The sequence below is a fragment of the Hoplias malabaricus genome, chromosome 11 (assembly GCF_029633855.1).
Source record: "Hoplias malabaricus isolate fHopMal1 chromosome 11, fHopMal1.hap1, whole genome shotgun sequence".
NCBI classification, from domain to species: Eukaryota; Metazoa; Chordata; class Actinopteri; order Characiformes; family Erythrinidae; genus Hoplias; species Hoplias malabaricus.
Genome location: NC_089810.1, coordinates 10341161 through 10366053, shown reverse-complemented (window position 1 = coordinate 10366053; position 24893 = coordinate 10341161). Strand labels below are relative to the sequence as shown.

At 40.8% G+C, this 24893-nt stretch overlaps 2 protein-coding genes across 2 annotated transcripts in view; one reads left to right on the top strand and one right to left on the bottom strand.

The window, feature by feature from the left end:
* Positions 1-2025: 2025 nt before the first annotated feature.
* Positions 2026-20591, top strand: slc24a1 (solute carrier family 24 member 1). The gene is given in 8 exon segments (XM_066685459.1): positions 2026-3105; positions 8852-8899; positions 8948-9056; positions 15325-15402; positions 17648-17892; positions 18184-18273; positions 18373-18539; positions 20342-20591. Coding segments are annotated over 8 exon segments (2067 nt in total).
* Positions 20592-22626: 2035 nt separating this feature from the next.
* The window catches only part of dennd4a (DENN/MADD domain containing 4A), a 29784-nt gene continuing 27517 nt past the window's right edge, over positions 22627-24893 (bottom strand). The window contains exon 30 of the mRNA XM_066684834.1: positions 22627-24834. Within this exon, the coding sequence (XP_066540931.1) occupies positions 24698-24834 (137 nt within the window). The 3' untranslated portion in view covers positions 22627-24697. The remainder of the gene's footprint in view (positions 24835-24893) is intronic.

The window sequence follows — 24893 nt, the reverse complement described above, 5'->3', positions numbered from 1 at the left end:
CCTCACTTCCCAGACGTGTACAGACTGTTGTTAAAAGATGAGGGAACGCTATACAGGGCAGCACTATTGCACAGCAGGTAGTGTCACAGTCACACAGCTCCAGGGACCTAGAGGTTGTGGGTTCAAGAGAGAGAGTGACTGTCTGTGACAAAGTTTGGTGTTTTCTACCCGTGTCTGTGTGGGTTTCCTCCCACAGTCCAAAAACACACGTTGGTAGGTGGTAGGATTGGCGACACAAAAGTGTGTGTGTGTAAGGCCCTGTGAAGGACTGGCACCCCCTCCAGGGTGTATTCCTGCCATGCACCCAATGGTTCCAGGTAGGCTCTGGACCCACTGTGACCCTGAACTGGATAAGCGCTTACAGATAATGAATGGGATGCTATACAATAGTAGACATGGCCCTTTCCCAACTTTTCCCCAAGTTCAAAATTACTTTTGCATGAAATTGTGAAATATGTCACTTTCAACATCGGATTTGTGTTCTGTGTTCTACTGTGAAATATATTTGCACATTTCCATAAAAAAATGTTGATATAATATTTCATGTTGTAGTTAAAGTTTAGCTATGTGGTTGCTATGGTGTTGCTATGGTATTCTAGGTGGCTGCTAGGGATTTTCAGGTGGTTGTCAAGGCCTTGCTTAGTTGTTTATGGTGTCGCTGTTTCTGGGTGGTTGCAGTGGTACCCCACGTGGTTGCTAGGACGGTTGCTAAGGTGTCCATTGTGGTTGCTAGGGTGTTGCTTAGTTGTTCCTTGAATACACCATGAGGATGGGAGTTAATAGTACGAACAGTACAACCAATCAGAGAGAGAGAGAGAGAGAGAGAGAGAGAATAATATGTGTTTTGGATGTATATAAGCATCATTTACAGAGACATTTGTGAATCACTGCAGAATCAGACCGGTCTAATCACAAATCTCTGAAATGTTTATTGTTATCTGAGTTCTCTGAGCTGTGAGTTGTTCCTGCTGAAGCTCATGTACCGTTTGTTTTGATTTATTTCGCGCAGTTGGCGAGGAAACAGCAAACGATTGAAATAATTGGGCTGAAAATAGTTCAAGACATAATGAGAGTGTGGGCAGCCAGTACACATAATCCTCTTAAAAGACTTCAGGTATTAGGTATTATGCTGATCCGCCGTGAAGAGCTGTCCTGAGTGACCTGAGCAGCATGCGCGCTGTCCGCGGAGCTCCGAGTGCACTCCAGCTGTGCGCTCAGCAGCCCGCCGCAGAGCCTCCGCTCCCGCCGCCACAGAGTCTCGGGTCCCGCCTCCGGAGAGACTCCGCTCCCTCAGGAGCAGCAGCAACAGAGCGGTGAGTAGCCTACAGCCCGGCTCTCCAAACACGTACCACACTCCTCCTTAAGGAAACACTGGACTCTCAACTTATACCATGCTGCGTTTTACCGTAATACACAGACAGTGTGTTTATCTCAAGACTGGAGACTGTAGAATGTGCATACATTTTTGAGACAGTACATTCCAGGAAATTCTGCTGTTGTGTTTAAGGCTAAACCGTAAAAATAATGTTCGTCAATTCAACGTAAAATTACTTCATATAATAATAATTAATATTTTCAAAAATAAATTTGTTTCAACCAAAAAAAAAAAAGTTTAACTTCAAAAGAACTATTTTTTAAAAGACATATATCTGTTTGGATGAACCCTGATTTCTCTAAATGATGTTATTTAAGTGATTATAACCCTAAACTTATATGCTATTATCCTATACTGTTAAACACTTATAGTTTGCATAAATAGATTATGTTGATACAAGCAAGTAAATGTATGCTGTGCTGTACGAAACAACCTGTTGCTTAAAGCTTGTGTTTATTGTTTGTCCTCGGTACCCTTGTATCCACAGCAAGGGGCCAGGCGAGGAGTCCTCCAGCGCTGAGAGAATGAGATGGTTCACTCTGTGACAAGGCACCATACACCCCATCATCATTTGGGGGGAATATTCAGACGGATTGGGTTATACAGCCCAAACAAGCAACTAGGAGTCATTTAAAAAAACACAGTGGAAAATGTATCTAACCCGGAGAAAGAGACTTCAGCTGAGCCGGATTATATTCCTCTTGTCTGGGGTGTTGCTTTGTTGTATATACCAACTTACCATTAGGACCAGACTACCAGAGCCATGGCCAGAACCTCAGATTGGAGGGGACCCAGAGAGTGGAGGTTTACAAAAGACTACTGAAGGACTGACGGAGGAACCTGAACTAACAACTACTTTGACCACTACTGCTGAGGAACCAGGTTTTGTAACTTATACAGAAGTGGTGCTTTCACCAGAGACAACAGCCCCCACGACCAACACAGACCCCCCGAAAACAGAGACAACAGGGACAACCGGGACAACCAAGGTAACCACCATGACCACCACAAACAGAACAGTAGTCCACTGCATCTTTGTGGATCCAGACCTTCCGAAACCTACTCCAACTCCCACACCAGCATCTGAAACCACTACGGTTGCACTGACAACTACGGCCGCCGTCCCTGTACAGCCTCCTCACATGAAAGGCGAATACCCTGAGGACATTTTTTCCGTCGAGGATCGGAGGAAAGGCTGGGTGTTTTTACACATCTTTGGGATGATATACATGTTTGTTTCTTTGGCTATTGTATGCGATGAGTTCTTTGTCCCCACTCTTGGAGTCATCACAGACAAATTGGAGATTTCGGATGATGTTGCTGGGGCAACATTCATGGCTGCTGGAGGCTCTGCCCCTGAACTCTTTACCTCCTTGATTGGTGTTTTTATTTCGCACAGTAATGTGGGTATCGGGACCATTGTGGGGTCAGCTGTCTTCAACATCCTGTTTGTGATAGGCATGTGTGCCCTGTTCTCTCGGGAAATACTACACCTTACCTGGTGGCCTCTTTTCCGGGACGTGTCCTTCTACATCTTAGACCTCATCATGCTCATCATCTTCTTCCTGGACAATACCATCATGTGGTGGGAGAGCATGATGCTGGTGGGGGGCTATGCCCTTTATGTGTATTTCATGAAATACAACGTACAGCTTGAGCGTGCATTCAAGTCACAGCTCCGCAAACACAAGAACATTGTCAAAGTCATCGAAGTGGAGGAACCTGAGAAGGTGCGTCTCCTTTGTCTTTCTGTTTGGTGGTGTTTGCACTGAAACAGGTCCTGAGTGAGTGCTATTCAGTCCAGATTTCGGCTCCAGCTCAATATCAAGACACACTTTGGAAATGTCTGGAGGTTCCTGATGGATGCTTTTTTTTATGGGAACGGCTTGACACCAAAATCTTATTAATACAATTTTGCGCACACCTCATTTGTATTTGGTGTCTACATTTTTGTTTCTTTCATTTAGCACTGGAGCCAAGGCTAATGCTAATAGAGGCTAATACAAGTTCATAGTCACTCAGATCTTCTTCTGTAAATGCATACCCCCAAAATTTTCTGGAACTGCAAACAACATCCAAGTCTTCATTTAGAAAAAGCAGACATATCTGGGTAGTACAGTGCTTAGAATATAAAAACATTAATAAATCTTCACAGAGTAGCTGAATGTAGCAGGCAGCCACTGCTGACAACAAATCTGTGCAGCTGGATGTGCTCTGAGGGACCTGAGAAGTTTTGGAGTGATATTATGGAAATTATATGGGTAATTGCAGCACTAAATTGATGAAGCACATTTTCATACACTAGACGTGTCTTGGTTGGAAGTAGAAAACTGTGTACATTAGACATTGGTGCCAAAGCGTCCCATAATTTTTAAATAGGAAATAGGAAATAGAGTATAACACCAATTTGGAGCATTTATTGTAGATTACAGAGTGCAGATGGAGACAATTGGAAGTCTCCCATTAACATAAATGACATTAATAATAGCATACAGACAGGTTGTTGCAGTCCTTGTTGGCCATGACTATGATTTTGTCGATTTTAACCTTTTTTAAGCTACGCAGTGCTACACAGAGCAAAAGTGGCATTGCGTTTAATGGTGAGGTATATTTAAAATGAAGGATCTGAATCATACGCTAGCTAAATTCCCCATCATTGTGTTTCAGGTCTTTTTACTAACAGGTCTTGTGAGATATTCAGCATTAGAGGACAGTCCTACACAGACAAACAGTAAAATTTGATTGTCCTATGTTTATTCATTAAGCAGAAACACATGTGTTTGGTAGCCTTTGATGAGACAAATGAAAAGAATCTCTTGTGTTCGGGAGAGCGAGACCCTGCTAATGAGTTGTCCTGCGATGTGTGACGTAGCCTGTGCGAGCTGACAGTCTGAACACAATCATTATGAAAATCGTGGCACTGAAATTGGTTTTAGATGTTGTTTTCAACACAGTATTTACATAAAGTGAGAATGAGTTTACAAGCTGACCGCCTCATCCTCACGTTCTCCCTAAGCTTAGATGCTGTGATGAGTGGGTGCTTTAGAGAGATCAACACTTCAACTAATCTGCCATAATGTTACTGCACATATGCACAGAGGCATACACTTCAGGAGGAGATTATGTATGGAACACGTTCTCCTGAAATGATGCCTCAATCTGAGAAAGAGTTATGTTTATTAGACTACATTTTAACAACAGTCGTTTGTCTGTGCAATTATTAATTAATTTATTTATTTATTTATTTTTGTCCATTACAAGTCTGGCCATAATTATGCCAGCGCTGAAATATCATTGACGTTTATTGTATCTCAAGGGTGATGTAATCTAAAACACAATTTATAATGTAGGAAAAACAGCTTGAAAAAAAAACCCAGTAACTCCTTCACCATTTAGCAAATATATCACAGCAATAGCTTCACAAGGTTTCAGCACGCTGCTTATATTTTTTATTCCAGCAACTAGACCTCTACCCTCCAATCCTCTGAGGGTCTGCTCTAATGCACAAACTCTGTAACATATATACTGTTTAAGTCTGGTAAGTGTGATTGCAGCTTATATAGTGTTAGAAGAGTGTAAGAAGGCTTACAAGGCCCTGGAGGCCCTGGACCTGAATCCAGCTAAACCCAGTGGCTCACATTTATCACAGATGATTAAAGAGGGCAGTGTTAACACCTGAAGAGAACAAATATATACAATGAAACATGTACATATATATTTAAGGCATTTGGCAAATGCTCTTATCCAGAGCAACTGCAGTGTTAGGAGTCTTGCCCAAGGAATCTTATTGGTTTACTACAGACTGGTTGCGCAGACCTGGAATTGAACACAGGTCTCTCACATGGGAGCCAGTGGTGTTGTCACTCTACCACAGTAGTGTTAGGCATGCTTCTTTATTCTGTAAAGAAAAGGTTTCAAGAAAATTGTATTTTTGTTTGTACTTATTATGATTATAGTAGTATTTTATTCTGGTTTGTATTCTATTAACACGTTTGCACTTATTTAATTATTACTATATTGTACTGTTCATTTTTCAGTGTCAGAGGAAAGTCCACACTTTGCTTTTAATTCAGCTTCCATTCTTCTTGCTTTTCAGTGACATCCAACGTCTTAAGTCCATTGGCTGTACAGTGGCCAGTTACAGTGGTCTTATTATATAAACACTACATGTCAGAGTTCACTAAATACTGCAGCTGAAATCGTGGCTAAGGCCACAATTTCAGACATTGCCATAGGTCTTTGGTCACAAACACTGAATTTGTCAAATTCAAAGACCACCAATTTAAACTCACCACCAAAAAAAAAAAGTAATCATTTGTGAATTCTCTCTGTGAGAGTATGGTTACAATTCCTGATCATTCTAAACCCACATTAAGATATTGACAGCGCTTTTTTGACCTTGCATGATTAAAATGATAATAAATGAAAAGGTTACCACCAGTCTATAAAACCTTAGTCCAGAAGTCCAGCGGAGGCGATGGAGCATAAATTATTACAGACTTACATCACTGAGTTTACATTGGAAGGATGCTAAAAAAAAGAAAGAAAAAAACCCTCTCAAACAATGGAGGGTCTTGATTTAGAAAAGGTGGTCTCTGACTTGCACAGTACTGTAAATATATTAACAAAGGTTCCAGCTAAAGTCAACTAATTAGCATTAATCTGCTAAGAATGACACTGCAGATTAGAACACAGGCCTGAATAAAAGATATTCAAATGCTTAAGCGTACTTTTCAGAAGAAGTGAATCTGAAATCTAATTTAAAAATAGCATTTTGTCATTGGTTTTTGAATAACCATGGCAAGTTTGTGTTTTTTGTAACTAAACATTCATGCATTCATTATCTGTAATGACTGCATTATCTGCTTACATTTGGGGTCTTCATCTACAGATGTCAGCTGGTTGAAATTATTGTGATATTTGATAATATCCTTAATCATTCATTCATTATCTGTAAGCACTTATTCAGTTCAGGGTCGCGGTGGGTCCAGAGCCTACCTGGAATCATTGAGTGCAAGGCAGGAATACACCCTGGAGAACACACCAAACTCCTCACAGACAGTCACCCAGAGGAAACCCACACAGACACAGGGAGAACACACCAACTCTGCACAGACAGTCACCCAGAGGAAACCCAGGCAGACACAGGGAGAACACACCAAACTCCTCACAGACAGTCACCCAGAGGAAACCCACGCAGACACAGGGAGAACACACCAAACTCTGCACAGACAGTCACCCAGAGGAAACCCACGCAGACACAGGGAGAACACACCAAACTCCTCACAGACAGTCACCCGGAGGAAACCCACGCAGACACAGGGGAGAACACACCAAACTCCTCACACACACTGTCAACCAGAGGAAACACACGCAGACACAGGGAGAACACACCAAACTCCTCACAGACAGTCACCCGGAGGAAACCCACGCAGACACAGGGAGAACACACCAAACTCCTCACAGACAGTCACCCAGAGGAAACCCACGCAGACACAGGGAGAACACACCAAACTCTGCACAGACAGTCACCCAGAGGAAACCCACGCAGACACAGGGAGAACACACCAAACTCCTCACAGACAGTCACCCGGAGGAAACCCACGCAGACACAGGGAGAACACACCAAACTCCTCACACACACTGTCAACCAGAGGAAACACACGCAGACACAGGGAGAACACACCAAACTCCTCACAGACAGTCACCCGGAGGAAACCCACGCAGACACAGGGAGAACACACCAAACTCTGCACAGACAGTCACCCAGAGGAAACCCACGCAGACACAGGGAGAACACACCAAACTCCTCACAGACAGTCACCCGGAGGAAACCCACGCAGACACAGGGGAGAACACACCAAACTCCTCACACACACTGTCAACCAGAGGAAACACACGCAGACACAGGGAGAACACACCAAACTCCTCACAGACAGTCACCCGGAGGAAACCCACGCAGACACAGGGAGAACACACCAAACTCCTCACAGACAGTCACCCAGAGGAAACCCACGCAGACACAGGGAGAACACACCAAACTCTGCATAGACAGTCACCCAGAGGAAACCCACGCAGACAAAGGGAGAACACACCAAACTCCTCACAGACAGTCACCCGGAGGAAACCCACGCAGACACAGGGGAGAACACACCAAACTCCTCACACACACTGTCAACCAGAGGAAACACACGCAGACACAGGGAGAACACACCAAACTCCTCACAGACAGTCACCCGGAGGAAACCCACGCAGACACAGTGAGAACACACCAAACTCCTCACAGACAGTCACCCGGAGGAAACCCACACAGACACAGAGAGAACACACCACACTCCTCACAGACAGTCACCCAGAGGAAACCCACACAGACACAGAGAGAACACACCAAACTCCTCACAGACAGTCACCCGGAGAAAACCCACGCAGACACAGGGAGAACACACCAAACTCCTCACAGACAGTCACCCGGAGGAAACCCACGCAGACACATGGAGAACACACCAAACTCCTCACAGACAGTCACCCAGAGGAAACCAACGCAGATGCAGGGAGAACACACCACACTCCTCACAGACAGTCACCCGGAGGAAATCCACACAGACACAGAGAGAACACACCACACTCCTCACAGACAGTCACCCAGAGGAAACCCACACAGACACAGAGAGAACACACCAAACTCCTCACAGACAGTCACCCGGAGAAAACCCACGCAGACACAGGGAGAACACACCAAACTCCTCACAGACAGTCACCCGGAGAAAACCCACGCAGACACAGGGAGAACACACCAAACTCCTCACAGACAGTCACCCAGAGTGGGACTTGAACCCACAATCTCGAGCTCCCTGGAGCTGTGTGACTGTGACACTATCTGCCGCACGTGACTAAACATTAAAATGCAAAAATAAAATTAAGATTTGATAAGTGAGATCATTAATGTGGCTGGTGATTTTGCTGATACAGCCATATCTAATAATTTGGTCTCAGCCACTCATCATACACCATTCAGCCATAGTATTAAAGCTACATTCTTGTCATTGTTCGTTTTATCAGTTCAGACATTGGCCTTATTAAATGGCCTTATTTTGCAGCAGGAGAACATGTAAATGATGATTTCCTTCCCATTGGAAATTAAAAAGAATGAGACAATTAATCATTTTAAATGTTAATATTGTATGAATGCTTTGACAACATTAGTGCACTGAGCCTTCAGTAATATTACAAAGCACTGTTTCTCACAGGAAAATGGAACATCAGTTGAAGACAATGTCCCTCCTGAACCCCCCGAGGACAAGAATCGATTAAAGGTAATGAAAACTGGAGAACTATAAAAAGTGCATTGTAAAAATGATTGAACTGACTTCATCAATATGGAATTGTTAGTCCATTATGTATTACCAGTCTAAGTAAGTATAGTAGTTTCATTAGCTTTAAATGTCGTACCTACTAGGTCTGGACCCGAGCACAAAGCCATGAATCTCTGAAGATAAGCGTGACGTGTTGCCATCTTTCCTGCCTGTGTTACATTAAGTGTTTTTGTGCGTATCTCTCTATCTTCCTCTTCAGCTAAAGCCCACACTACAGCGAGGGGGCAGCTCAGCCTCTTTACATAACAGCACCATGAGAAACACCATTTTCCAGCTGATGATTCACACACTGGATCCTCTGGGAGAGGGTAAGTGTACTTCAGTGTTATGTCCCTTCATAAAGGAAACCCAATTAGCATACACTGTATAAACCAAGCATACCTTGTTGGCCCTTGAATAATGGTATAACTAATAACTTACTAATAATGCTGCTTGATTGGTGATATGAGCTCTTTTGGAGAGTCTCCTGTGGGGGTAGATCCTTCTGAACGATGGTTGGATTTGTGATGAAATTGAAGCATTAGAAGACATCAGAAATCATCTGTAAATATCAGCTAACAGTTTTCTAAGTCTGTCAAAATTTGTGAAAGCCTTCCCTTGGGCTCCAGCTAATCAGAGAAGAAAAGAAACTCAAAGAAACTTATCATTTAGAGCTTTTAAAAATGGCATTATAAAATATAATATGAGAGGTCAGAGTACCAGAGGTACTCACTGGTTGATGATGAACATAATTAGTCCATCTGGTTAAAAACTGATATTCTATATTTCCACACAGTTTTTATATATTATATATATAGTGTGGCATGATGGTGCAGCAGGTAGTGTCGTAGTCACACAGATCAAGGGGCCTGGAGGTTGTAGGTTCGAGTCCTGCTCCGGGTGACTGTCTGTGAGGGGTTTGGTGTGTTCTCCCTGTGTTCGCGTAGGTTTCCTCCGGTTGCTCCGGTTTCCTCCCACAGTCCAAAAACACACGCTGGTAGGTGGATTGGCGACTCAAAAGTGTCCGTAGGTGTAGGTGTGAGTGTGAGTGTGTGTGTTGCCCTGTGAAGAACTGGCGCCCCCTCCAGGGTGTATTCCCGCCTTGCGCCCAATGATTCCAGGTAGGCTCTGGACCCCTGCGACCCTGAACTGGATAAGGGTTACAGATAATGAATGAATGAATGATGGTGCAGCAGGTAGTGTCGTAGTCACACAGCTTCAGGGTCCTGGAGGTTGTAGGTTCGAGTCCTGCTCCGGGTGACTGTCTGAGAGGGGTTTGGTGTGTTATCCCTGTGTCTGTGTGGGTTTCCTCCGGATGCTCCGGTTTCCTCCCACGGTCCAAACACACACATTGATAGGTGGATCGGCGACTCAAAAGTTGTTGTGTCCATAGGTGAGTGTGTATCGCCCCATGAAGGACTGGCGCCTCCTCCAGGGTGTATACCTGTCTTTAACCCAGTGATTCCGGGTAGGCTGCAGACCTAGCGCGACCCTGAATTGGATAAGCTGTTACAGGCAATGAATGAATGAATATAGTGCAGTATTGTGTTCCAGTAACAGTCCTAATTCATTCGTACATGACCGTTTTAACGTCTCTTTATCTCTGTATTACTTACTCCACTTTAAAACAGATTTATGTAAATAATACCAGTTCTGATCAGCTGTCTTGTACTACAGCTGAAGCACTCTTTAAAACATCTGTGTGAATGAGTGAAGCTAAATTAATGTAGAGGAAATTGGCAAATGTATATGTATAAATCTTTGTTTGTATATACTATATAAACTGTATGGAAAGGGGAGTGTTCAGTACATTTAGTTTTAGCTTTCTTTACATACTACACTGACTTCTTTTATTTTATAAAATCATTTAATAATGTGAAGTTAAAACCTGGCTTTTTAAGCTGACACTGGTGTGATGTAAACCTTTAAATCTTTCTGTGCATGTAGTGCGCTTACTCAAAGTTCAGAAGAATCCTTCATGGTTTAGTTTTAGTATTAAAGACAGTCTGTCATTAGATTTTGATGAGTTCCCTCATTCCCCTTGAAATAAGCCTTGGGCTGAAGTTGTGCACTTTGAATGAAAAGTGTGTTTAACGCATGCTCTCAAGGTTTATGCAGATAGATAATACAGCAAAGTGCTGAGAAAGCCTGTTCTCTCCTTTGTTCAGGCTAAGAGCTCACAGCTTTCGCAGCCTTTGCGTCTCCTTGTACAGGAAGAGCCCACGTGATTTAATGATTGATATTTCATTCATCGTAGGGAATGAAGTAACTTGGAATATAGAGCCCCTTGAAGAGAAAATGTTAAAAAATATCATCAAGTATGTGACACTGAATTGTTACTTATACATGACTTTATACCTAGCAACCTGCTCCTGTAGACAAAAGCAACAAGAAACAACAAAGTGTGATATAAGAAAGTCCCTTTGTCCTTCCCCCAGTAGAATGGATTAACAAAGTGTTCCAATTGAAGGGAGCACTAAGTCCAGATTGGTACTAAGCAGATAAATACCTCTCTCTCACTCTATGAAGTGATGAGTGATACAGTCAGCCGAGCATGGATGAAAATTAGTCATAGGAATAGCTTTAGCTCTGTGATATATTGTCATGTGACATCACTGAATGTGAAAGAATTTAAATTCACCAGATCATTTTAAGGATTCGATTGTGCATTTGTGGGATTGAAGTTGGAGTGTGTGAACTGTAAATACACAAGCTGAAGATATTGTGCATTAACAAATACACAACATAGCACTGCATTTGCAGAGCAACTACATTTATAAATGTTTTGTTAATAAACCTAAATTACTGTCATATGAATGTCTAACTTAATTTTGCATGAACATAATTTGGGAAAAAATCCCTACACATTTCATGCTTGCCTGCCATGACTGTAAAAACTGTAGAATAAAAAAAATTAAAATGTAATGTATAGCTCATGGTAAAGTACGTAAAATATAGTAAATATAGTATATAAAGTATAGTAAAACATCATAAAATGTCCTTCATGTTATTATCATTTCTCAAAAGACGGTCAAAGAAATCATAGACTGAGTCTTTAAAGATTAAATCATTTACACCAGGAGTTGATTCTGAGCAGGCTGTGGGGGTCAGTGTTAGGGGGAGTGGAGGTACAGAAGATCTCCTGCGGCCAGTGACCTTCAGCCTGTCCTCGGGGAGTGGTGCTCCACCTGTGGCTTCAGGGTCCCAACCCAAGCTTCCAGCGCTGCGCTGCTCCAGCTCATTAAGCTGCTTTTGATTGAGCTCATAAAGGCTGGCCAACAGCGAGGCTCCAGCGGCCCAATCCCTTTATCTCAACAGGGCTGTCCCTTATTCACAAGCTACTGATACCACACACCCACTGCACCGCACCTCGCTGGGCCCTTGTTGACTCAACATTAGCCATTCATCTTCATTATTGCACTTCCTGTGGGGTTCGGTAAATGCCAGCTGATCTTTAAAATCTCCTGCTGGTCAAAAGTTTGGGGACACCTAGCCGTCTTGTGCTATTTTTCTGGAAAACTGACCTGCAAACATTTTAAAACATAACTGTTTACTAAAACATTTGGTATTTATTGCGGTTCTCTGCTTCCTGCTCATCAGCGTGTCTTGATCATAAAAGTCTATGTCAATATTGAAAAAAAAAACCTTTAAAAATATTTTTGTTTACACATCTATTAGTTCCAGTCAAGTAAATGGACGAGAGACATTCCATGAGTGCTGATATAGTGTATAACAGCATTGGAACATTTACACTTACGTGTAACATGTTCCTGTTTACTATTAATCATTACCATGAGAGGAAGTTTAAAAGAGGAACACTAAAAGCATGGGAAATCAGCTCGGACTTCTGATGGATTTGAATTTTTAGAAATGTACGTGATATAATGTATCTGGCCTGTGGTTACATAGCTCTACCACAATGAGCAAGCTAGTAAACAAGAAAAAGTTTGTATATAACTTGGCCACAGTCCAGTCCCAGTCTAGAAGGGGTATTTGTTGGAGTCAGATACATTATTAAAACAAAAAACAATCATAGTCTGTTTTTGTTTGTTACTATTCAGTAATAAATGGAGGTAATTTCCAAAGAAGTGGCTTTGTGAAGTTGATCCTTCAGCTTTGCCCTTTCTGAAATAGAAACAGGGAAAACATGGTTATTAAAACGTCTATTAAAGCTGGATATCCTCTCATGTTCCCTTATATAACCCCTGACCTTTTGCAGAGAGGCCTACATTCCGTAAAATATAGAGAACATACAGGTGTCTCTTTTTGTTTTTATGCTTCAGTGGTAAAACACACAAGAAAATGTTGCATATGTGTTTAAATTACATATTTAAAAAAAGAGAGAACAGGGCAGCACATGATACAGCAGGGATCTGAACCTGAATTCATAAATGAGGGCTTTGTCTTATATGGATCATGCCTGTGGTATTAATTTAGGCTCTGAATGGACTTTAAGATCCATGAGCTTTTAAATTAATTCTCGCTTTCGGCTAAAATTAAAGTCCCTCTCCAGTCACTGATTAAACCAATTAAAAGATATCCCTGTTCAACAGAATTTCAAATTTATTATTTGAATATAGGATATGAATATACGTATAGCCCCTGTCTCTATTTCTAGCTACCCCTCCACTGCTCGCCTGCAATTTGACAGCCCCGCTCTGCAAATCGATGGGATTGCTTCCATAGTTTGATGATGACAGTAACTCCGGGTGTCTGAATTTGCCTGTTTGAGGCTATTATTGGAACACTGTAGTTTCAAAATTAAAATGCCCAGCAATGACACAGACTGCATATTTCACTCTTGATACATTTTCTAGCGTATAAACAACACCACAGACACATTAACAAGGTTAAACTCTTGATTTTCACTACAGGGAAAAGTGTTTTAGTATGTGGACGTGCCGACATGGCCTCAGTTAAATGGACTGTGATTGTGTAGTCATTTTTCTTTCATAACGCATTTACTGATTTCTGCCACATGATTTGAGTTGATTTCCACATTTGAACTCATCATTTTGTCTATTTTATAAGCACTGATTTGAATTTCTGCTCATTAGCCTCAGTGTTAAATGGAGATGCAAATCCTAGCAGCTCCTTTGGAAGTAAAGGTAAGAACGTCCAGGCTGTGTTTCTGTGCCCATGTTGTTGTGGTGGGTGTTTGTGATGTGAATTTGCTTTGTGAATTGGCTCTGGATTCGCTGTTATATGAAAGTGACAGCCATGAAATCAGATTCAGTTCCTACATATTTATCGGTAAAGTAATCTAAAGGGTTGTTTAGTATAATCAGCATAGATGTGTTTCTTGAAACGTATGGGAATAAGTCATGCTTGTATTCTACAGCAGTTACACATGAGTGAAACATTTCAGAGAAGTAAATCTTTTCCCTCATAGGAATGGATCTAATGTATTGTTGTAATTTCTGTAGATCAATATTAGGAGGTGAGTCCCCTGGAGTGATGGAGCTCCATCCACATCTTTCTGGACGAGTGGGAGTGGCATTTGTGACTATCCATTTATGACATCACTAACGTCCTCGTTAGGGCATCACATCGTCATAGAAATGCTCTAACATCCAATGTAAAGCAAAGTAGGGGACAAACAACCTATTAACACCTTTGTGTATATGTCACTCTATTAGCCATGATTAGACATAACGGTGACACTACATATAAAAAGTATACAGCTCTACTCTTTACTGTAACTGTATGGACACAGGTCCTTGGCTGGATGCTTCATGCTAAGATAAGACTACAGATAAAATATATATAACACAGTTACTGAGACATGTCTCTAATATAATAAACAAAGCTGAAACTCCATAGATGTTTGGAGTCAGAAAATGTCATTTTCATCAGCAAAACACATGAATCTGAATATAATTAATATTTTGATTCCAATTATGGCTGTTTATTTGATTGATTAAACAAAACGGGTAAGATTTTATGGCTCCAAACTATTCCCTGAACAAGCTTTTATGCACTCCCTCAACAAAAAAACACACCGCTCCGATTTATATGGATTTATTTTACTTTGTGCAGAATGAAAAAACACTTTCCTCTGTTGATCTCCATTTTCCATTGTAAGGTGGAAATGTTATTTTGAAAGCAAAGTAGCCCATTTTAATAAATCAGTTCAGTTTTTATTTTCGTACAATTTGGTTCCACACACATAGTTCCATAGTTCTCCTACACACCTTCCACAACATTATCTAGAGACTAACTGCAATAACAATACATCTTATCACTTCATCATGAAATGCTGGGCTAAATAGCTGTCTGATTAAACGGCTTATAGAAAAAATCCTGGTTAAGACATCAGTGCCAGGGCCATTTTGCAACTAAGTTTCTATATAGGATTTTATTTAAAATAAGCAAAGAAGATTTTGCTGACTGAAGAACAATATGAGCAGCTTTAAACATTACTTCAGACGCACCAATAGTTTAAAAAATGTGTTGTACAGTGCCTTAGACTTAAAGCATGTTTATTTACATCTTTTAAACGTAACATTGCCTGTCTCTTTTATTCAGATTCCTTGTTCAACGTTGTCTGAGAGTTAGTCTAAACCTCACTGTGTATTCTACTTTCTTGGTTTACAGTGAAGTTTAAAGACAAGGCTCAGATTTTGAACAGCATGGCCAGGGGGAAGGTAGAGGGCAAAGAGAAGGATAAATCAAGTGAAGGTGAGCTCTAGTATTCCACCACGCCATCTTAGTGTGTCCTAGTCCACAGTGTGTCATTGTGTTTGCAGAGAGCTTTGTCCACAGGTCAGTGCATTGTCCAGTCTTGCAGGTGAGCAATGCTGCATATTCACATTGCTGCTTTAATGCGGCATTTGCAAAAGCAGCAGTGCACCAGCTGGGAGCTGGATGAAAGGTGTAGAAAAAGGGCTATGAGCCAGTTGCCTGTCCCCGCTTTCCTCTCCATACACAACCCCACATTCCATACCGCAGCCTTTGTTTGGACCCAAGAGCTTCTTTACACATTAGGTGCCATAATGATCATGCATGACTTCATGAATTAAGTATGAGACTCTGGATCAATGAGAATTATCTAGCACAGAGGAAATAAAATGGCTTTTGAAATGGATGCCAAATTACATGATTATGTTATTCCATCTGGAGCAACTATTGCTTATTTTAAGTAGCTTTAAAGAGATAGTTTATTTTTTAAAAATACACAATTATTTCTCTACCCCTATATGCTAAATAGAGTCAATATACCAAGACCTATTTTGTTTTTTTAGTGCTTTTTGCTTTTCTACTGGGCCAACAAGTAATGAGAGTTTTGTGTGCACCTTCATCAATTAATACTGAGCATTGTCATCTATTCAATATACAGGGGTTAGACAATGAAACTGAAACACCTGTCATTTTATGGCTAATTTCATGGCTAAATTGGAGCAGCCTGGTGGCCAGTCTTTATTAATTGCACATTGCACCATTAAGACCATGTGCATCCAATGGTTCAAACATTGTGTCCTGAAGGCGGTGCCGTGTATCAGGACGACAATGCACCAATACACACAGCAAGACTGGTGAAAGATTGGTTTGATGAACATGAAAGTGAAGTTGAACATCTCCCATGGCCTGCACAGTCACCAGATCTAATATTATTGAGCCACTTTGGGGTGTTTTGGAGGAGTCAGGAAACGTTTTCCTCCACCAGCATCACGTAGAGACCTGGCCACTATCCTGCAAGAGTAATGTCTTAAAATCCCTCTGACCACTGTGCAGGACTTGTATATGTCACTCCCAAGACGAACTGACGCTGTATTGGCCGCAAAAGGAGGCCCTACACCTTACTAATAAATTACTGTGGTCTAAAACCAGGTGTTTCAGTTTCATTGTCCAACCCCTGTACTTTTTCATTTTTGAGGCAGTTTGCAAAAAAAAAAAAAAATCTAGACATGGCTTAAGGCAACTCTGAGTCTTGCCGTTTTCACAGCACTGATTAGTGGAATATACACTGATTAGCCATAATATTTAAATTACCTCCTTGGCCTGCTTTATCAGCTCCATAGACCATATATGTGCACTTTTACAGTTTTACAGTTACAGACTGTAGTTCATCTATTTCACTGCCTCTTTTTACCCTGTTCTACAATGGTTAGGACCACTGACCATTTTCATCAGTGCCCACTCACTGTCCACTCTCATAGATACACACACCTTATTGGTCCACCTAACAGATTTAAAGTCAGAGACAGAGGCTCAGAATGCTGGGAATGAACCAGCCACATAAAAAACATGCTCTGTGGTGGTCCTGTTGGCTTTCTGCACCTGTAAAAGTAAAGTAAAGGACACCGATATAGAATCAAGGAGGTCATTTTAGTGTTTGGCTGGTCGGTGCATATTTTAATTACATGTTGTTTTCAGTGAAAAAAATCAAGCAGTGTGTCATGCAAGTGTGTATGTTGTGGCTGATTGACTAGTTTTGATTAGAGGTGATTATTAATAAACTAACACTGTTTGTCTAGATCTGTTGTTCTTAGTAAAATCCCAATCAGTAACTATTTACCGATAATTGATTAGGTTTCACATAGCTTGGCTGTGTTTTCTCTTGTGAAACCACAGGTGGAGACAGTAAAACAGAGGAGCCCAAAGATTCCAAAGAGCCAGCAGCATCCAAGGAGGAGGGCACCCAGGAAAAGGCAGAGGAACAGAAGGTGGGCTCAGTGCTGCATTGTAAAAGCAGCTGAGAAGAAGCACAGATTTAAAAAATTTCAGCTCTCTGCTGTTGCTTTATGTAGTACTCCAGTAAATACAAGTCGTAATTGTAATTATCATCTCTGGCTATCTCTCTCATTCTGTCTCTCTCTCTCTCTCTCTCTCCTCACTCATATCTTGGTATTTCACTGGTTTTCTTTTCTGTAGGAAGAGACAGAGGCAGCGGCAACATCAGCAGAAAGAGAGGGCTCAGGAGGCTCTGACAACAGTGAGGAGGATGAGAGTGAGGAGGATGACAGTGATGAAGACAGCGATGAAGACAGTGATGATAATGATGATGAAGAGGAAGGAGAGGGTGGCGAGGATGCAGAGGGTGAAGAGGGTGATGAACCGCTGTCCTTAGAGTGGCCAGACACCAGACGCAAACAAGCAACCTACCTGCTCCTGCTGCCCATTGTTTTCCCCCTGTGGCTCACCGTGCCGGATGTCAGGAACCCAGTAAAGCCAAATAATATGTTCTCTTATTTTAGCTTTCTCGTAGCTCAGGGCCTCAGTGGAAAATATTAAAATGCTCTGGATCTGAAACACGGAAAAGTGGTTAACATTGAATCAAAGCAAATGCAGACAGGCTAATCATTTATATCATGCAAAACAGCTTCTTTCAGTTTCCACTGATTTCAAGCATTTGTATGCAAAGTGTTTCTGAAGTGTCAAGTAATGTTAGAGTGCTGGATGTCCTCTATTCTCTGTTCTCAATGGATTCATCGCAACGGTCTTTCTGCTTCACAGGCATCCAAAAAATTCTTTGTGATTACATTCCTGGGCTCCATAATGTGGATTGGTATCTTCTCCTACCTCATGGTGTGGTGGGCACATCAGGTTAGCTTGGAAAAACAATTTCCTGGGATCATTATGTCGGTTTCTGAGAAGGTACTAACATTGTGGAATATCTTTCCTTCATGTGTGTGTTTTTATTAGGTGGGTGAGACTATTGGCATTTCAGAAGAGATAATGGGTCTCACTATTCTGGCGGCTGGTACGTCCATCCCTGACCTAATCACCAGTGTCATCGTGGCTCGCAAAGGCCTGGGAGACATGGCTGTGTCCAGTTCAGTAGGCAGCAACATCTTCGACATCACTGTAGGGTACGTCAGTCAGGCCTTCTGAAATATAGCCAAATAGCCAAATATAGATGGGAATGTTTACCGTTTGTAACATTATTAAAACTGAACCTGGGGAATAAGTTGCTGATTCAGATTCGTTACAGTAGTGACTCGCTGCAGCTTTGTCCTGATGGCGCAGACGCCATCACCAACAAAGAGCTGGGAAACTAAAGTGTGGCTGTGGAACTACGCTCTGACAGAGTTTATAGCTGTTTTACTGCGGTTGGTGCCGAATGTGTTCTAAAAGAGCTCATTATAAAGGACTTTGTCACTAAAGTCAATGTTTTACACTGAATAATGCGTATAACGTGAGTGTTCAGTGATAATTTCCTCACAGTGAAAAACAGTGAGGAAGCTCCTCCGCCTTCATTGCTATGCTGTCAGTCATTAGACCACGCCCCTCTCCGCTGATGCCCTGTCTCCTACACGAGAAAAGGGTCAGAAGTCTGAAACTGAAAAAAAAGGACCTGAAAGTTAAAATAAGATGTCACCGAAAAATAGATATGAAACTAAAAAAAATATGATCTGAATCTGAAAACTAAATCTGCAACTGAAAAATATAATACTTCAAATATCAAAATATATAGGAAAGTGAAAAATGTAAATAAATTATTTATCACACAGCTCCAGGGACCTGGAGGTGGTGGGTTCGATTCCCGCTCTGGGTGACTGTCTGTGAGGCGTGTGGTGTGTTCTCTCTGTGTCTGCGTGGGTTTCCTCCGGGTGCTTCGGTTTCCTCCCACAGTCCAAAAACACACGTTGGTAGGTGGATTGGCGATCAAAAGTGTCCGTAGGTGTGTGTGAATGTGAGTGAATGTGTGAGTGTGTGTTGCCCTGTGAAGGACTGGCGCCCCCTCCAGGGTGTATTCCCACGTTGCGCCCAATGAGTCCAGGTAGGTTCTGGACCCACTGCGACCCTGAACTGGATACGCACTTACAGATAATGAATGAATGAATAATTCTATTTAAACTGAAAAAAAATCATCCTACACTTATTTTCATTTTTTTTCAAATGAATAAAAATTTTGACCCTGATATAGTTCCATACAACTGCAGATCATGCGCGTGTGGCAAGTCGTGAGTCAGAGAGTAAAAAGGCAGTTTCATTTGGTCCTAATGAAGAGATTTTTATTACAGTCCTGCAGCAGCCACAGATTTAAAGTTCTTTTGTTTTTATTATCAGAGCGCTTCATTTATCGATTGTTATCAGAATGTTAAGAGTATTTCAACAATATAACTGTATGCTTCTAAAATAAATGACCTGCTCTAGATATGGCACAGCAGTTACATTCAGGTGCAGTTACAGTTTGACAGTTTGCTGTTGAAGATGTGGAATATTTCATTAAAACCCTGTCATTTAATACCTTCATCAAGCATCTGCTTCAGAGGATTGCTAAGTGCACTCAGTCTGAATATCATAATCACACGAGAGCTCTGTTCCCTCAGGACTGTTCTGTAGCTGTAATTCTCTCATTTACATAATACAAAAATACCGAACTGTGATTGGTTCAAGTTTATTTCTGACACACAACACTGAGTGATTAGTGAATAAGGCTTATGCTGTGTTTGCAATAGGAAATTGTGAAATAGTAACACATTTGACATAAATATTAGTCTTTCTTTGAATACAGGGGGCTTGTAGCAGACTTAGTTTTGACAGCACTAAAGGGAAGGTTCATTTTGTGCAGCTTGACTGATATACTTCACTTTCTAGCTAAATTCATATTTTCTTACATGTTTTGACCTGCGCTAACTCTTCCATTCTCTGCTCTCTGTCCCTGAAGGCTGCCAGTGCCCTGGCTCATGTATTCATCCTTCCACTCAATGGCACCTGTGGCCGTCAGCAGCAATGGCCTCTTCTGTGCCATTGTGCTGCTATTCCTCATGCTTCTCTTCGTCATCATCTCCATCGCTGTCTGTAAGTGGAGGATGAATAAAATGCTGGGCTTCACCATGTTCCTGCTCTACTTTGTGTTCCTGGTGCTCAGTGTCATGCTGGAAGACCGTATCATTGTGTGCCCAGTGTCTATTTGACCGACATCTCCACCACCAGCCTCCACACACGTGTATGTGACTGACACTCCTGTGGAACCCTGCTATTTGTGATGTCCACTGTACTCTTAACACTGTACTTAAATATAGAGATGTGCAGAGAGCAACAGTACATATTTCTAATGCATTCAGAGTTGAGGTTGAAATATATCCTCCTAGAAACACATTAGAAGGCTAAGGTTACTGCACAAATACTCAACATGTAGGTGTCTTATGATTTTATGTAGGTGCTTAACTCAGATTTTAATGCTGGCTCATTTCTTTGGACACCGTTCTCAGTGCAGCGTATTCATATGAAATATTTTGTTACACAGAAGTGCAAAAATCTGAGGCAACTCTTTATTTATGTTATTTCCAGTGTAAACTGCCACTTAGTATAATTATCTTTGCATTTTTATGAGGAATGTAGATATAAAATAATGTTAGCATATGTGGACAATTAAAGGAAAAAAAAACATACAAAATTTCATATTATTCATTATAAATATTTAAAAAAAAATACAGAGGGAAGAAGACACCTTACATCTGAGCAGCTGTCACCAAAAGCAGTCATTATTAGATTAAAAGTGCTTTCATATTTTAAGTGGATGAAAGAAAATCAAGCTGCAGCTCTTGAAACAAATCCACAGGTGTTTCTGTCCATCCTTCCACTGTGAGACGACAACTCAACACTAAGGGTCTGAAAGAATGTGAGGCTGTTGTGAGGAAGGTGTCACTGAGAAAATGAAGTAGGGGTAAAAGAAATTGCTGATTTAAACAAGAACTGGCAACCCCAGCGTCCAGCCCTCAGTGTCACTGTACGTGTGTGGGAGTACTTCAATTTTGAAAAGCAGAGAATACAACCAACTTAAAAGACTGAACGTTGGAATTGTGGGGGAAAAATACTCTGCAGAATTCCCAAGTGGAATGTAAGCGCAGCCAAAGGAATGACACACTAGGTACTGGAAAATATGATTTTAGTTTGCTAATGATTGTGTATGTTTTATTTAGTCTTTGTGCTTTCCTGAAACTGAAAAATAAATAACGTGACTGTTTTGTTACTATCAATGTCATTTATGAAGCATGGTCTCTGTATTCTGCACACTACTATATCACACATTTTTAGATCCATCAGGGTTTTTTTTTTAATTATTTTTATAATGTTTTACTTTTATGTTAATTATACTTTAATCAAAACAAAGAACAACAGACAATTTATAAAGAAATATATAATCAAACCCCTATTATTACCCCTTGTAAGAGAAGGGGAAAGAGAAAAAAACACACAGTTTATCCAGAAAAGTACTAAATGTTGAATTCAAATATCTCTTTTTTTTTTTTCCGCTGATAAACATTCAAGTTTAATACTTTCTAAACTCATGGGAGGTCAGTATTAGACTGTATCTTATTTTAGTTTGCATTTCACACACTGTTCATGTGGTAAATGTGTGCAGGCAAATTCAGGGTCAGACTCTACTGGAACAGACCCTTAAAATATTTTCTGTGTTGAGATCATCGTATGTATTTTTTAAAGTGATAAAACCATGCATAGGCAATTTCCCTTTAGAAAAAAAAATGAAATGTAAGGAACTGCTTATAAAACACATTTTGAGTTTTGATTTTATTGTCTGTGTATTTCCAGAGTTTGCTAATGTATGCAACATTCAGAAAAATTGAGACATTGTGTGCTTACTGTAAATGATGTTATTTATACTTTTACTGCAACTGCAACTAATTTGTGTTTTACAAACGATACATTCTCTTTTTGCAGTAGTCTTGATGTATTTTGATTCTGAAGGTCTCAAGGAGGATTGGCTTTTCGTGAAAACAGTTGATCTGCTCAAGGGACGAAACCAAACAGAGTTGTGAAAGTTTAGTGAGTTGCACGTTTTGTTTTTGTCAGTTGAGAGGTGTTCAGTGTATCAACGTTCACAGACTAAATGTTATATTCCAGAAGTTCTATGTATACTTTCACAGTCATTTCCTTCTATTTCTAATAAATAAGCCTCAAAGACACCAATGACTGTTCAAGTGAGTTTATTTACAGTTATAAACAGCTTCTGCAGATACCGCTTGGATATGCTGAAGGAAGGAATATACAAATATAAACAGGAATTAACAGAATAAATGATATGTGTAAACTAAGTCAGCCCATAACAGTACTTCATCATACAAAATCAATTCATACATTTTTCAGCAATATTGAAATCATTGTTTCAAATTGAAAACAATTGGTTGTTAAATTAGCTAGCCACATAAAAGGCCTGTTTTTCTGCTGCAACAAATTTTAGAATGAAGGACAGAGAAAACAGCCAAAACATCAACGGCAGTGTCAGGAAATCGAATTCCATAGATTTGCACAGCGTCTGGTCGGACTGAGTAAACTGGAAGTCTTTGGAGAAGTATTCTTCAATATGTGTTTCTTTTCTGTTTTTAGGGCCAGAGTAATCATTGCACAAATCTAATAACTGTTGATTGTAAGAGTTAACTTTGTTCTTAAGAGCATTTAATTGACAGCAATGGTGCAAAAACAAAGCTCAGTGTATATTTGACTAAACCTAGCCAACAAATGAAGGTCAGTTAAGTAATGTAAAAGCTGTTGCAGTCATTGTACATTTCATTACCCTCATGTTTTAAGTGCTCATGTGCTCTTTACATCTGTGTAATTCGTCTCAAGTACCGTAATAGTGTACCATGTCTAGTACCGTAAACAATTTATAAAAAGAATTGAAAAAAACCCAAACATTTACAATAGGAATGAATGATAATACTAGAGTCATATGTTACTGTTTTATTTTAAAAAATCTATTATTAACATGTTTTCACCAATAGCAGGGCTCAAGCTTCACTGAGCTCATGTTCTAGATAAATATGTATATTTGGGTTGTGCACAGATTAAAATAATAATAATAATAAACAAAGATAAACACTTATTCAAAGCAGTGCACTCTGCTAATGGAGGCTAGGGTTTAATTAAGCTTCTCAACACGAAACTGTCCATATTCAAGCTTTCAAAACATCTGAAGTCAGCTGAAGTGGACAACATCGTGGTCACTCTAGGGTTGCAGTCCCTAATGTCTAACTGAGTAGCTGAAATTGCCTTCTGTTGGTCTTCTTAGCACACTTCCACAGCTCATTTGCCATTTCATAAGGCATTGCTCTGGTTGCTCAGTTCAAAAGTAGAAAAATGTCCCCATCACTGAATTACATTAGTAGTACACAATAACATTTGCATTTTTTTTCCTCTCATCATGTAAACAGTCTGGAAATTCATGAGAACATTTGATTTGGTCCAGTTCTGTACCTCACCTGTTGAAAAGACACTTCACAGATACCACAATGGTCTCCAGGACCATAAACAAAGACGCCATACTCTCAAACGCACCGCATGGTGTTTCCTTTACAAATGGAGACATGTCAGTTATAACAATACAAGTCTTAAAATATACCTTTATAATACAAATATTCTAAATAATAGAATAATAGACTATGTACACAAAGGTGACTTTCCTTTGTAACAATATACATGTGCCCCTGGAATACTGGGAGAGGAATGTGAGGAAACTGAAGTCTCATTGGGGCTTGTTCATTGTGCTTCTCTAGCTAGGGCCCTAAATGTGATTGTGATAATACTCGCCTGCTACTGGTCCCAAAACCACTATATGGTCTTCTGCATGTGATTTAATAGGAGGGCGGCTATGACCTGAGCACTAGATGATATTGCTCCTAATCTACAATGACCTCAGTACTAAGATATACCTGAGTGGAGCTAAGAGTTTGAATGTGACTCTGGTCTTCAGTGGGATGTGTTGAGAACTGTGAGGTTTAGGGGACAATATGAGGTAAGGAGTGTGTTACAAACAAGACAAAGTGTTCACAGGTAGTACACATGGAATGGGAAGCAAAATGACCGCAGACCGCGGGTGTACTTGGAAATGCCTCTCAGTGTCTACATGGCTGCTGGGAGCCAGAGGTAGCTTTGGTAACACTGAACCTTCAGGGTCATGTGAGTATGGTGCTCCTTCTTTGGCTGGGAATGACTTGTCTCAGACTACATGCCTCTTCCTCTGTTTGATGGGAGGGAGGAGAGATGTACAGAAAGAGAGAAATCACAGACTTGGCAGCCCAAAAGTCCTTCTGCACTCCATGACACCAGCGCTGGGTGGACGGTCACAGTTCTGAGTCATCTTGACCTGACTGGGGGTCAGACGATCATAGGCCATCTTGTACTCTCGGTCAAAAGCATCTGGGAAATAAAGGCATGGGAAGGTAAGAATACCACTGGAGGACAGCCAGCGAACAATT